We start from the raw sequence: 13,842 nt of genomic DNA, 5'->3' as shown, positions 1-13,842 counted from the left end.
TTGATGCTCTGTAGTTGCAGTAGACAAGTCTTTGCAAACTTATGTGATTATTTTTTAATGTTCCTAGAGAAAATACCACATGCTTACATTACAAACATCCACCTTTCCTGAGTGATACAATTGACTGAGTCCCTTTATGTTTTTTCAGTTTGAATACAATGATGATGGAGTGACCTCAAAGGATATGGCCACCCAACTTGCCTTCTTGCGCCTGCTGGCCAACCATGCCTCCCAGAACATCACCTACCACTGCAAGAACAGCATTGCTTACCTGGATGAGGAAACTGGCAACCTTAAAAAGGCTGTTATACTTCAGGGATCCAACGATGTCGAACTACGAGCTGAAGGCAACAGCAGATTCACTTTCAGTGTTCTTGAGGATGGCTGCTCTGTAAGTAGTGCAGAAACCACGGGCATCATGGTTGCCCATGCCTGAACACGTGATTAGGATCAGAGTTCTGCTTTGATTAGGAATTAGATTATCAGTCAGAGAAGCAAAATTTTACATAGTGAGATAAGTAGCCTACAAAACCAACTATGTCAGATCTTTAACAAATGGGAAGGACTGGAGTACAAACAAAGCCTACCTTGTACTGTGCAAGCTGAAGATTGGTGAGAAAATTGGGCAGGATCTTTGTCCTGAAAAACTCAGGCAGGGTCTCTGAGGATTTAACATCAGTGTGAATAATATGGTAGTTCATGTAGACCATCACACATATGATTTCAGAAGATTAAAGATTTTCTCTGTATCAGAGATGTAGGTAGTTGGATATGGGTATCTGATTAGCAAACAATGGCAGCAAAACTAGTATAAAATTCTTTCAGAAATTATCAGGTGAAACAACTGTTGGTACTGTGAACAATGCAATAACAAATGTAATGAATTTTCTGTTGCAGAAAAAGAACAATAAGTGGGGCAAAACAATCATCGAATACAGAACAAATAAGCCATCTCGCCTGCCCATCCTTGACATCGCACCTTTGGATATTGGCGGCGCTCACCAAGAATTTGGGGTAGAAGTTGGCCCAGTCTGTTTCAAATGAATGAACTAAAATTAACTTAAATCCTCTCCCAAATTATTCTTTTGTCATTTCTTTTTATAATGAAAGCTGACTCCTTCCATTTCTTCTGTTCATCTACTTGCTTAAACTCTGGGCAAAAGAGAAGGAGAAGAATCGATTGGAACATTGTGCAATGAAATTTATTACAGCCCCAAAAGGACTTGGAAGTTTTTCAAGAATTAACACCTTACTTTGGGAAATGTCAACCTTTGTAAAGAAAAAAAAACAAAATAAAAAATGATGAAAGTTTGCACCACTTGTGGCCTTTGAATATCTTCCACAGAGGAAGTTTAAAACCACGGCTTCCAAAGGTTTAAACTACCTCATACACTAAATCAAGTGTGATCCACATCTTTTGTAGGCACTTCTCTGTATGATCCAAGGTACTTTCAGTTCCACTCAAAATACAGTGGTGCTAATTGCATTGCTATGGAGTATCTTTCCAATACTTGAACTTTGATGGTGCTAGTAGCATTTAAAGTATCACTTCTCTATGTCTTTGAAGTCTGTGTCAAACTTAGAACGTCCTGTCTCACCCACAGCTTAAGCATGTGGATCATTTTTCCTCGTCTTTGTCCTTTTCCTCCAAAATCAGGTGCTCCTGCTTTCAAATCTCATTTCCATCTTCTACAATGGGTAAAAAAAGGTCATCATTTCTCAAGAAGAAGAAATAAAATGTATTTTGTATATGTGAGATGTTTAAATAAATTGTGAAAAAATGAAATAAAGCATGTCCAGTGTTCGAAAAGAAACTATTTAATGAGTTAAGTTACTTGCTTAGATGCATTTGCAGATATTCTTGTCTGGGATTTCCCATACTTTTGCACTACTGCAACTCTCTTGGCCCATTGCTTAAAATATTTGCTGAGACCATTTGAAGCCTGCCTACAGCTGTCTTAGGGGTCTTCATAAGATTCTATTCAACTCTAATTTCAACACCATCTTTTGAAAAGTCCACAAGAAGCTCAGTAACTCAGTGCTCACAGTATAAGAAGTTCAAAAGCAGAAGTAATTCCTTTTTTCCAAATCCTAAGTGGGATTCATGGCCGAAAGAAGGAAAAATGAAGCTTCTGTCTTACACTTGAAGACAGAAAGCTCCTTGGGCTTGAGAGCACTTTGCAGGCTGATGCTGTGCTGTAATCAGCAGAACTGTGCTTTATGCTTTGAAATGATGTGCAGAAGTCCATGCAAAGATCCCTAAATGTAATTGTCAGGAAATCAGAGTTTGTTAACCCCTTATAGTTATTCAGTTCTGTATGAGACACAGAACCTACTTGCTGTTGCTAACCTTAATAATTTACTGTCATAAAAAGCACCATGAGAAGCAATGACTTCTTACCTGAGGCCTCTTAAGAGACTGCTATTATATGGTGCTTTTCTGAAAAGCCTGAAAGAACTGCAATTACAACAGCTATGGTTTGGGAATTGGAAAGGCACTTGGGAGAACACACAACAGACCATGAGGACAACAGCAAAAGCAGGTAAGGGGAGATGAGGGGAGAGGGGAGACGGGCTTAGTCAGCAGATGTTGTAAAAAGAAAATAATTAAATGCTTTAAAAGAGTAAGAGTTTCTTTTCTGATGTGGATTATCTACACACCAGGAAGTTCCTACAAGGCCTGAAAAGATAAAATTTTATCTATGTAATCCACTGGGGTGTATGCAAAGGTTTTTGCTAGGGTTAGGAGATGGACTATTGGTGCCTGAGAAGAGGAAAAAAAACCACAGTAAAGTAAGATAAGCTATAGAAAGGAATATAAAGAGCAAATGTCTTGTCATCCTCTGATTTCTCCTTTGCTGTCTCTGATCTAGTCCACAGCATGTCCTGCTAGGCAGAAAATGCTTTCTTTATATCAGCCCATTGGTAACATCTGAATTCTTCTATGTTTTCACACCTCGGCTACAAGAATTGACTCATTTGGAAATTAAACCAGAAAAAATGCGTAACACCTACATCCCAACTTCCAGCCTAATTAGCACCAAGAAGATACTCAAACATACTCAGTTTGCCCTGCAGGTTTTGAGCTCATCAGAACTTACTGCCCAATCAAGCATTTTGCTTATGCTATGCAGAATATTGAAGATACTGTCTTTTCTCTCAGAGAACTGTAACTGAAAATAAGCAATAAACTGCAGACAGTGTGGGGACCCTTCGTATTGTCTAATTTCAGGAATTTAAAATGTTGAGTAAACTTCTGGCTACATGAGCTTAATCATCTCTGAGAGTGGTCTGCCTCCCTATAAGGATTATCTCTGGAGACTGTAATTATAAGCAGGTAGACATCAGCAGTAATGCAACTACACCATCAGCATAAATTAGCTAAAACAGCAGGGTTAAAATAGTTTAAAGTTTGCATTCAGAGAGAGAAAGAAACATGGAAGGAAGAAAAATAGCTGGAGTAACTGAATGAAAGGTAAAGTTTGCAGCAAGCCCTGCCTGTACTGCATAGGAAAAGAATTGCTGGAGAGGCTGCGTGAGGCTGGGCAGAGATACTGAAGGGCCACTGACATACACAGTGCTCTCAGTTGTGGTATGATTGTGTAAACTGATGTACTGCAGCATCCAGACCATTTTCCTCCCTGGACTCTGTGGGACTGACCACTCACATGTGTAATCAATAAATGTCTGTCAGTTCCTTGCGCGCCTCCCCAGGAGAAGAACAGAGATTAAAAGGTTCCTGCCAATAGGTGCTTCGAATTGCATCTAAGCTGAAGCCTTAAGTCTCCAGTGCAAATATTCCTTATCACATGCATAAATCTTACTAAATAGTCTTCAGAAGTGTTTAAAGTGCCTCTGTGTGTATGAACTGGGCTTGCTACACAATCTTCTTGACACCTTAATTTCACCAGTTGTGATGGGCAACAGCTCTTGGGGCTGGTTTGCCCTTTTGTTAATGTCTATTTCCATCAGCACAGCTCCCTTCCAGTCTGTCTGTGATCCCAGTATGCAGGGGAATCGTTCAGATGAACAGGAATAAAACAAAACAGCAGTTGTCAGGAGGCAATGGATTCACTTTGGTGTTCCTGAGCATAACTTGCTCTCCTGGGCCCCAGTGTCAGGCTGATACTCGCTGTTTCCCATTTCAGCAGGCTCAGCTGGCAGAGGCAGGTGAAAAACAGAGGTGGGGTGAACATAGTAAATTCAACCAAGGCAGAGCAAAAAGAAACTTCAAAACTTGGAAAGCTGTTACAGAAGGGACAGTTGTAAGTGCGCAGGTTGCTTCACTGGGAAGGGAATCATGAGCCACTGACAGTTATCTTAAAGATCTCTGTTTATCAATTTAAAATATGAATACTGTGCCAAAGACTATGAACAGTCAAATTTCCTTTAATACAAGTAAGGGACAAAACAGCGTTAACAGATGGACAGATCTGCATTTCCACCACACAGCTTTAAATTGCAGGTTTTGATGTGACTTTTGATTAGTTCTGCTGTTGTGCTTAGTCATTTCAGACAGGATTTCTTAGAAGATCTTTGTCTACCATCAACTTGATGAGGTATTTTACATTATCAGAAAAACGTATACCAATTTCAAACAATGAATAGCAAGTTCAAATAAAGGAATTCTTAAATATGCTACCAGAAGTAATGGCTAATTCATCTAGCTTTACACAGGCTTCATTCCAAGCTCATTATAATATCATTAATTTCCTCTGTTGCTCCACCATAAATCTCAGATGCAAATGAATGCATATGGTGCATAAATGAAGATCTCCTGCAGAAATGACTGTATTTCCACATACTTAGGCTGGAATAAATTTGTCCTTTCCTAGAACATAGGTGGTTGAATACAGGTGCTACATGAGCAAAATTTCTCAAACCTGATTCCACGCTGAAGTATGCACTCCAACTCCTCATGAAATACAAATATTAAAACAAACAAATACAACATTTGAATTACATTTTGAATACAAGTATTTGAAATATATATAATTCATTCCAACAATTATTGTCAACACCATCTTAAAACACATATATTTTATTTTCTCTTACTGCTTTCAAGCTACCAAAACTGGTTCTTTGGGTGAAAAAGAAACAAGTTTTCCCAAATATCAATTCTTAAGACCCTTAGTGAAACAGCAAGAGCAGTTCTCCACCATTTCCACAGGCGTAGTGCACCACCTATTGACTCAGACACCAATTACCACTTCCCAAGGAGTGTTTTTCTTTTTTTTTTCCCTTAATTCACTGTCATGGTTACTATACAAATCTCCTGAGCTGCCTGTGGCCAAGAATATTCCAATTCTGCAAAATGGCAGCATCACAACTCATCCTAAATATATCTTAGCTTATCAGAGGAACATCCATCCAAACCAGTAAAGCTCATGGCAGCAAACTGCAGTCTCCTCCCTCCACAATGATGATAGTTTTTTCTGGATAATTTTGTCCAAAGAGTATTACCACTATCTTTTGGTTAAGGTATTTTGCATCTCAGTGTGCTGCTCCTGATTCCCAGTAAATTCTCTACCCAGTACCTACAATATGTGTCAAGAAGAGCCCCCCACATTGTGCCTTCTTTAATTTAGGAAAACCGCTTTTCATACATACAATTGTTTATGGTTTATAGCCTTTTAACCTTCCCTTTGATTTTTATTTTTCAGCATTTAACAGGGAATAAGACTAACTCTAATTCCTCAGTTCAAAAGAACATCCATGGCTATTATCGCTGTACCTGTCTCTACAACATGTTTAGTTTACCCCAGTCATCTAAAATTTAAATTCCTACAGAAGCTGCACATACTCAAAATGACTGGCTCCCCAGACTCTGAAATGAATCATGGAATCACTAGGTTGGAAAAGACCTTTGAGGTCATCAAGCCCAATCAGACCCTTCCACATATCCCTAAGCACTTCATCCACCTGTCTTTTAAATACCTCCAGGGACGGTGACTCAACCACCTCCCTGGGCAACCTGTGCCAGTGCCCAATAAACTTTTCAGTGAAGAATCTTTTCCTCATATCCAGTCTGAACCTCCCCTGGTGCAGCTTGAGGCCATTCCCTCTCGTCCTACCACCTGTCACTTGGGGGAAGTGGCCAGCCCCCTCCTCTCTACAACCTCCTTTCAGGCAGTTGTAGAGAGCAATAAGGTCTCCTCTCAGCCTCCTCTTCTCAAGGCTAAACAACCCCAGTTCCCTCAGCTGCGTCTCAAAAGATTTGTTCTCCAGCCCCTTCACCAGCTTCATTGCTCTTCTCTGGACACACTCCAGGACCTCAATGTATTTCTTGTGGTGAGGGGCCCAGAACTGAACACAGTATTCGAGGTGTGGTCTCACTAATGCTGAGTACAGGGGCCAAATCTCTTCCCTGGTCCTGCTGGCCACAGTGTTTCTGATACGAGCCAAGACACTATTGGCCTTTTTGGGCACCTGGGCACACTGCTGGCTCATGTTCAGTCAGCTGTCAACCAACACCCCCAGGTGCTTCTATGTCAGGAAACTTTCCAGCCACTCTTCCCAAGCCTGTAGTGCTGCATGGGGTTGTTGTGTCCCAAGTGCAGGACTCGGCACTTGGCCTTGTTAAACCTCATCCTTTTGGTTGCAGCCCATTGATCCAGTCTGTTCAGATCCCTTTGGAGATTCTCTGCCCTTAAGCAGATTGACATTTCCCCGCCAGCTTAGCATCATTCCTGAACTTACTAACGGTACATTCAATCCCTTCATCCAGGTCATTGATAAAGATATTGAACAGAACTGGACCCAGAACTGAACTCTGGGGAATATCACTTGTGATTAGCCTTCAACTAGCTTTAATTCCATTTACCACAACTCTTTGGGTCAGACCATCCAGCCAGTTTTCTACCCAGGAGAGATCCAAAGAACCTCTGCTTATTCCTCTGCAGAGGAGCAAAGAGGGCAAACCACATCCATGCAGAGCACCTGCCTTACAGTACAAAAGCGCAGAATTAAAGTGCATATCGTCTTCATCTCTCTCAGCTACCTTCATTTGCAAATAAATATGAGGGTCCTTCGAACTTTTTTTTGGTTCTGGGGTACAGACTTCAAATAATTTATTTCATGCAGTTCCTGTAATTTTTTAAACTATTGTTTCAGTTAGTAGTCCCCATTTTGTTGAATGCCTGAAGATTTAGCGTTAAGAATTCCTTCTCTGTGCAAGACAAGCTGGCGGCTTGTGCCGACAGATAAGAATCTCCTTGGCTAGCTCCATTCTCCATGTCTGCTCTCTTTGCCTGTTGAGTGAAATTAATGTTTCAGCTCCCTGCTCCTGAGCTGGGATGCTCTCAGCTCCTTCGGAAGTATAACCTCTTTATTCCCCCTGGAGATTCAATAATTATATTCATACCTCCCACCCTCCACTAAAGGTTAACTATCAGATATGAATTTTCACGAGCATGTCCAATAGTAAACAATACCATTTCTAAGACCTTGCTTATGTTCAAGCTTGTGCTTCTCTGACCCAGTATGCAATGATATTATCATATCCATAGCCCTTACTGTATATCAGGATCTCATAGATCACTTATTTGTAATAATACTTGGGTATCCATTCCAGGTGTGACCTGGAATGAAATTACAGGCCAGGGACTGACCTTCGGATTAAATGAGTTCCTGTCTCACCTTTTTTCCTGGTCCATATCAATGTTCTTATCTTCTCCTTATCCTCTGCTCCAGAACTTAGTCTATAGACCTGTTCTTTATGTTAATTCTACACAAATACAGTGGAAATTTCCTATGCAACAACTCAGTAGCTGTTTTCTGTGGGCTTTGTCTAAACAACTGCTTTACCTCCTTGCCACAAACACGATAGTGCACTATTCAAACACAACCTGAAGAATAATTGCATTGATTCCTATTGACTCCTTCATCTGTTTCTTAGCATGGTTACAAAGTTAAACAAACATTTAAGTTAAACTCATAGCCTTTTACTATCTGAGTCACTGAAATTTATGATAGAATAATCTTCTAAAAAGGTAAGAATTTTTGAACTGGTTATCTGGTATGATCTGGATCTAGCATGTTGAAAAACAAGTGGAATGTCTTTTCCATTTTCAAGTTGCTTTACATTCTTCGGCCACTCTGAGGGCATCGAGCCCTCTTTGGAAAACCGTAAGGTGTCTTTAAGACTGTTGCCTTATTTGCAGAGTGGAAACTCTCTGTCAAAGCCAAAAGGCAAGACCAAAGACCTCTTTTGGTTTTATTAGCTGCTCTTTTGCATCTAGTTCAAAGCCAGCATTTTTTCTTGGCCATTGGCTCACCTTTTTACCAGCTTACTGTCTGCTTCTTGCTCCCGAGCTGGTAATTTGCTAGAGTTTCTGCCTTCAACTTTGAAAACAGCATTTTGATTCCCTCTTTCCTAGCATTTAGATCCTTGTGCTCAAGCGCTATAGAAAGGAAGACATCTCAAAAATATTAAATTCTTGTATGCACCATGAAAACAGGCAGATGGGCAGTGGAGAGAGAGCCCTACCAATTTTCTGTGTGAGAGAAGGGCAGATCCATAAAATGAGAACGTAAGAGCTGCTGAAGGAGATAGACTGCAGTGGTTTCACTGCATATGATTTTTTTTCTGGTTTTAGGCTTTAGAGAAAGTCACATTCTGTTCATTAAGCTTCTCAGTACAAGTGTTTTTAAAGCATAAGCAGAAAATCACATCAAAGACTTAGATCCATATGCCCGTCATTAGAGGAATTATTCAAGAGTGCACTGCACAGGAGATTTAAAGCTAGAAGCAAACAATAGCAGCTGTCCTGCAGATTCTAGTTCACCAGGCTTTTACAAAAATTTCTGGAAATGGTACAACTACCCAGCTATCTGTTAATTCCTAATTGAGAAATCTTTGCTAAGCCTGATGTGTGCTATAACTGCCGTTGATATTATATATATATATGTTCACATTTCAACTTCATAAAATTATACAGACCCACTAGAGCTCACAGCAACCCCACAGAGCACCAAATAGACATACAGATGTGACAGAACTATGTGAACCCTAAGAAACACTCTGCAATATTTTTCTTAGATTAAACTATTTCTATGCAATTTCATCTTTAAATAATAACCCAGATAATTATTTTAAGTTAATATGTTATGTTAATATCAGCAATGTTAAACCATTGCTGATATTTCAGCCAAATAGTGTTTGAATGAGCTTAAGAGAGAATTTGTTTTCCAAAGTTTCATAGCATCATAGCATGGTTTAAATCGGAAGGGACCTTAAATTTAGTTCTAGCTCCCCTGCCTCAGGCAGAAGAAAGCAGAGAACCCGTCCCTGGGTGGGCTTGAACCACCAACCTTTCGGTTAACAGCCGAACGCGCTAACCGATTGCGCTACAGAGACTCCTGAGTTTGCTTGATAATAACAAATAACTTTCCTTCCTAAAACCAAAGTTACTTTCCTGAATATATTGATCCTAAGTAGGAGATATGCTCTGCATTAAATGCTACTGTACCCTAGGTACAGTACTACAAACAAATGCTACAAACCCTTACAATCATAGAATCATAGAATCATAGAATCATAGAATCATAGAATCATAGAATCATAGAATGGTTTGGGTTGGAAGAGGCCTTAAAGACCATCCAGTTCCAAACCCACTGCCGTGGGCAGGGAGACCTGCCCGTGGATCAGGATGCCCAAGGCCCCATCCAACCTGGCCTTGAACACCTCCAGGGATGGGACATCCACAGCTTCCCTGGGCAACCTGTGCCAGTGCCTCACCACCCTCATAGTGAAGAAATTCCTCCTTATGTCTAGCCTAAATCTGTCCCGGTCCAGTTTTTACCCGTTTCCCCTCATCCTATCACTGCATGCCTTTATAAAAAGTCCCTCCCCTACTTTCATTGTAGTAGATTATTTCATATAGGATCTAAGTAATTAAGTGTATAAATGCAGAAACTACTAAACATCACCCTGCAAATTCCAGTACAAAATTACAATGGAAAATTAATAAGATTGTTCTTGTTGGAGAAATTATATTGGCTGGCAGGTTCTCCCTACTCATAGTGAGGAAAGAGCCATCCTCCAAAAGCTTGATCTTTCACTATGAATATCAACAGATATTTTCCTCCCTGACCTCAGTCAAGCATGCCCTTTTCTACCAAATTTCAAACTCATTTAAAGAAACTGGGGAAATTAGCGTAACTCCAAAGATCCAGAGCTATATCAAGGTCAGTGAGAAATGACCTTCTGGAGATACCTTTATAAAAACATACTTCTTCCATTTCTAATACAGCTTGGCTTTCACTCCTAGAAGAATGTTACAGAAGAAATGGGTAAATAACAGTTGCTTGGAAAAATCAGAGCTGACAAGACATTTAGTGATTTCAAAATAAGTGTATTTTTGCAGTGGTGTCCATAACAATCAATTACAGTTTTTCATTCACAAATAAAAAGCTCCTCATACTTTGACTTCTCCATTTCAGCTTTTGTCCCTTAAACTAGCCATACCTTCCCACTTTTATATTTGATCTTAAGTTATACATTCCATAGTTTGTGCAGCTTGTTACACAGGGAAATACATGCCACTTCTACAATCACCCAGTTTCACTGCCTGAAATATTGCTGGAAAAGTAACACCAGTTGAGAACATGAAGAGACGGCTGCTGAATGAGAACAACTTAAAAGTTGCTCTGCGGATCTGGGGTATTCTCAGTGGCCAGCCAAAGGATGCTGTTCAGCTTCCTTCCACCAGCATTAATTAGCCTAATCAAGTATTTGCCAACCGACATAGGTATATTCAATATTTTACTTTCTATTCTGGAGAGGTTCTGGAACACTGAAATGCATAAAAATAGTGGCAATCATATATGAGTGAAAATGGTCAGTTAGGCTTGCAGTCTGAAACCTGGCAGAACATTCTACCAGTTTCTTATAGCCAGTAGAAGATGCCACTTCGTTCATGATGAATATGTAAAGTAATGTCCTTACATATGTAAGCATTGTCCTTAATTTTTCTTTAGCCAAATGTCCATTGGGACATTGAAGTTTGCTTCTGTCCAGGCTCAAGGATCAAAGGATTTAGTTTCTTATCCCAGTGTTTTCTTACCCACTGGGATATTGTCCTACTCCAGTGTTCCAGGCATTATTGCAAACAATAATAGCTGCTTCACTTCTGAAGCAGAAAAGCTTCACCTTCTTGTTCCAGCTTTTTACCCACCTTCAGTTCTCAAAATGTCACTCCTTCCTTATCCTGCTTTTATGCTTGTGAACATTGTTTTGCCAGGAAATCCAGCTTGCCTCTTTATCTAAGACACGTCATGATGTTCTTCTGATAATTTTCTAGGTTTTGACAGTTTTCATGTCAGTCATACTGTTTTCCTCGCTGTGTTTTGCCCTATATTGACGGCTGACCCCATTAGATACTCCAGACTTAGAAAACTGAACTGATTCTTTCAGAATTAAGGGAATGAAAAGAACTGCTTTACAGAGATGCTTTACTTCCAACCACCATCAAGTGCAGCCTGATCTCTCTCTTACTCTTACCAAATATTTTTTCCTCAAACTGAGCAGTTTCCACATCCTTCTGGAAGGTTGCATGTCATCTACACATCCAAAGGTCCTGGAACATGCAGTCCTTTTTAGCAGTATCAATATGCACAAGCCATGAACAAAGCTGTAAGAGCAGGTACAATGCAGTCACAGAGCAAAATGATTCCTCCTAGAGCAAAATGATTCCTCCTAGAGCAAAAATAGTGAACCATATCCATGGAATGCTAGAGGACAAGTAGCCATGTCAACAGACTTTTGAAGAGCTTTTATTAGGACTTCTAAGGTCTTATAAATTATATTGAAGCAACTACAGCTTTAGGTTTAAAGTATTTCAAGATGATATCACGGGAAAGAGAAACAAAGAAGAGGGAATTTGAGCACAAAACAAGCCCACATTGGTGCAGTCTACACAAAGTATAAAAATTAGGCTAAAGACCATATCTAGTTGGCCTAGAGACAGAATGAAAGGTCAGTTATATATATACATATATGTGTGTAGTAATGCAACTTTAGATTAATTATTAGAAATTAACCCCCAGAAGGGATGTACACTCAGGCATTTCTCCTCTGGGATGTATCCCATGCTCATTCATGTTTGGACTTCAAGATGCACTGAATTTTTCATCTCCTATAGCTCATAATCTGAATCTTGAGCAAGACTTATCCTTAACAGTTGGACTACCTACTAGCATGTTTTTCACATTCCTTTAGCTAACTCTTTAACATTTTAAAATGTAGAAATAATCAATACTAAGTTGTTTTCCCTTCCACTAAATTTATAAGAACTATTCTGTCTAAGTATTTTTTTTTATGCAACCTTGTATTACATTGGTTTATTTCATTTCCTAATATTCCCTACTTAGTATCGTCTGTAAAGTTTGTCCTGGAACCCCCTTGCCTCTCAGCTTCATGTCAGGGTAATCAATAAATGAAATCCAGCTTTCACATATACAAAAAAACACCTGGCCTTTCTATCAGAGAACACTTACTTAACATCTGTGACAAAGGTGACCATTGAGGCAGAATATGTTTCAACTGTACAACAAGCATGAGCTGCCTGAGACTTTGATGTAGGACTTTTGGAACTCAAGGCTAAGTATTGTTTAATGGACCAATATCAAACAGATGACTAATGTACTGCACAGAATGTTTATTATTATTACTGTTAATGATTTCTACTACAGATCACATGGATAGAAGAGGAAATGATGTTCTCTCTTTCTGTTATAAAGAGAATGTGGCATTTACAGGATAGCATCTGTATTGCTAGCAGCCAGAAGAGAAGGTTTGTAATGCTCCACAAATGTGACACAGCTTGGACAGTGGCTGTGTAGGCTTCCAAAGTCTGCCCAATAAATATAAAGAATTCTGAATTTTAAAGAGACACATCTGGGAGCATAAGGAACAATGTGAAAGTGAAGAGCTGATGAAAAAAGAATAACTTGGTTTGACAAGGAACTAATACTGAATGCCATTTTATCTCAACCAGGAGTCAAGAATAAGAGAGAAGGATATTAGAAAAAAATAGTAACTGCATACCAAGAAACTCCTCTAAACTGAAAATGTGTAAAAGCAGCAATTTGTGATAGAATTTCCAAGATCTTACAGGGTTAGTGGCATGTGTGTTTCAGTGTTTGGCTGAGACAGCACTCTGGGTACAAGTCCACTAAGAAAAAAAATCTTCTTAATCTTTGTACTCCCTCTTCATTAACATGATCAAATATTTGCAATAGATAGCTATCATGCATGCACACACCACATGGAGACAATTCTTATGGAAAGACTGATTGCCATTATAAGGCTGAAAACTCAGCAATTAAAATGTCTAATGCTGTCATTTGGAAAGTACACAAAAGCTGCTGAAGCAAAAGCTACACTATTGACAATATTACTGTTCCCAGGAACCTGTTGGAAGTACAGCTTGTTTCTGAAATTACAATATCACCAGAGAAATCTGACAATGCTGCACAAATTAAAATAAGATGTGATATCACAGAATTACCTCAGCTGGAACCAACGCACAAGGATCATCTAGTCCCACTCCCATCCTTGCATAGGATAACCCCAAAATTCACACCACATGTCTGAGGGAGTTGTCCAGATGCTTCTTGAATATTGTCAGGCTTGGCGCCACAACTACTTCTGTAGGGAGCCTGTTCCAGTGCTCCACTACCCTCTATGTGAAGAACCTTTCTCTAATACCCAACATAAACCTCCCGTGGCACATCTTCCTGCCATTCCCTTGGGTCCTCTTTTCCTTGTGAGGAAGCAGTAAACTGTGATGAGTTCTCCCCTCTGTCTCCTCTTATCCAGGCTGAACAGACCAAGTGACT

At 39.7% G+C, this 13,842-nt stretch overlaps 1 protein-coding gene and 1 non-coding gene across 2 annotated transcripts in view; one reads left to right on the top strand and one right to left on the bottom strand.

The window, feature by feature from the left end:
• Positions 1-1,313, top strand: part of COL1A2 (collagen type I alpha 2 chain) — a 39,890-nt gene extending 38,577 nt beyond the window's left edge. Inside the window, exons 51-52 of the mRNA XM_009558866.2 lie at positions 149-391; positions 898-1,313. Of these exons, the coding sequence (XP_009557161.1) occupies positions 149-391; positions 898-1,044 (390 nt within the window). The 3' untranslated portion in view covers positions 1,045-1,313. The remainder of the gene's footprint in view (positions 1-148; positions 392-897) is intronic.
• A 7,971-nt stretch (positions 1,314-9,284) lies between these two features.
• TRNAN-GUU (transfer RNA asparagine (anticodon GUU)) lies at positions 9,285-9,358 on the bottom strand. The gene has a single exon. It is a non-coding gene; the product is annotated as a tRNA-Asn (tRNA).
• Positions 9,359-13,842: the final 4,484 nt, after the last annotated feature.

The sequence above is a fragment of the Cuculus canorus genome, chromosome 2 (assembly GCF_017976375.1).
Source record: "Cuculus canorus isolate bCucCan1 chromosome 2, bCucCan1.pri, whole genome shotgun sequence".
NCBI lineage: Eukaryota > Metazoa > Chordata > Aves > Cuculiformes > Cuculidae > Cuculus > Cuculus canorus.
The sequence above is the reverse complement of the archived record's forward strand: the minus strand, read 5'-3'. Positions and strand labels throughout refer to the sequence as shown.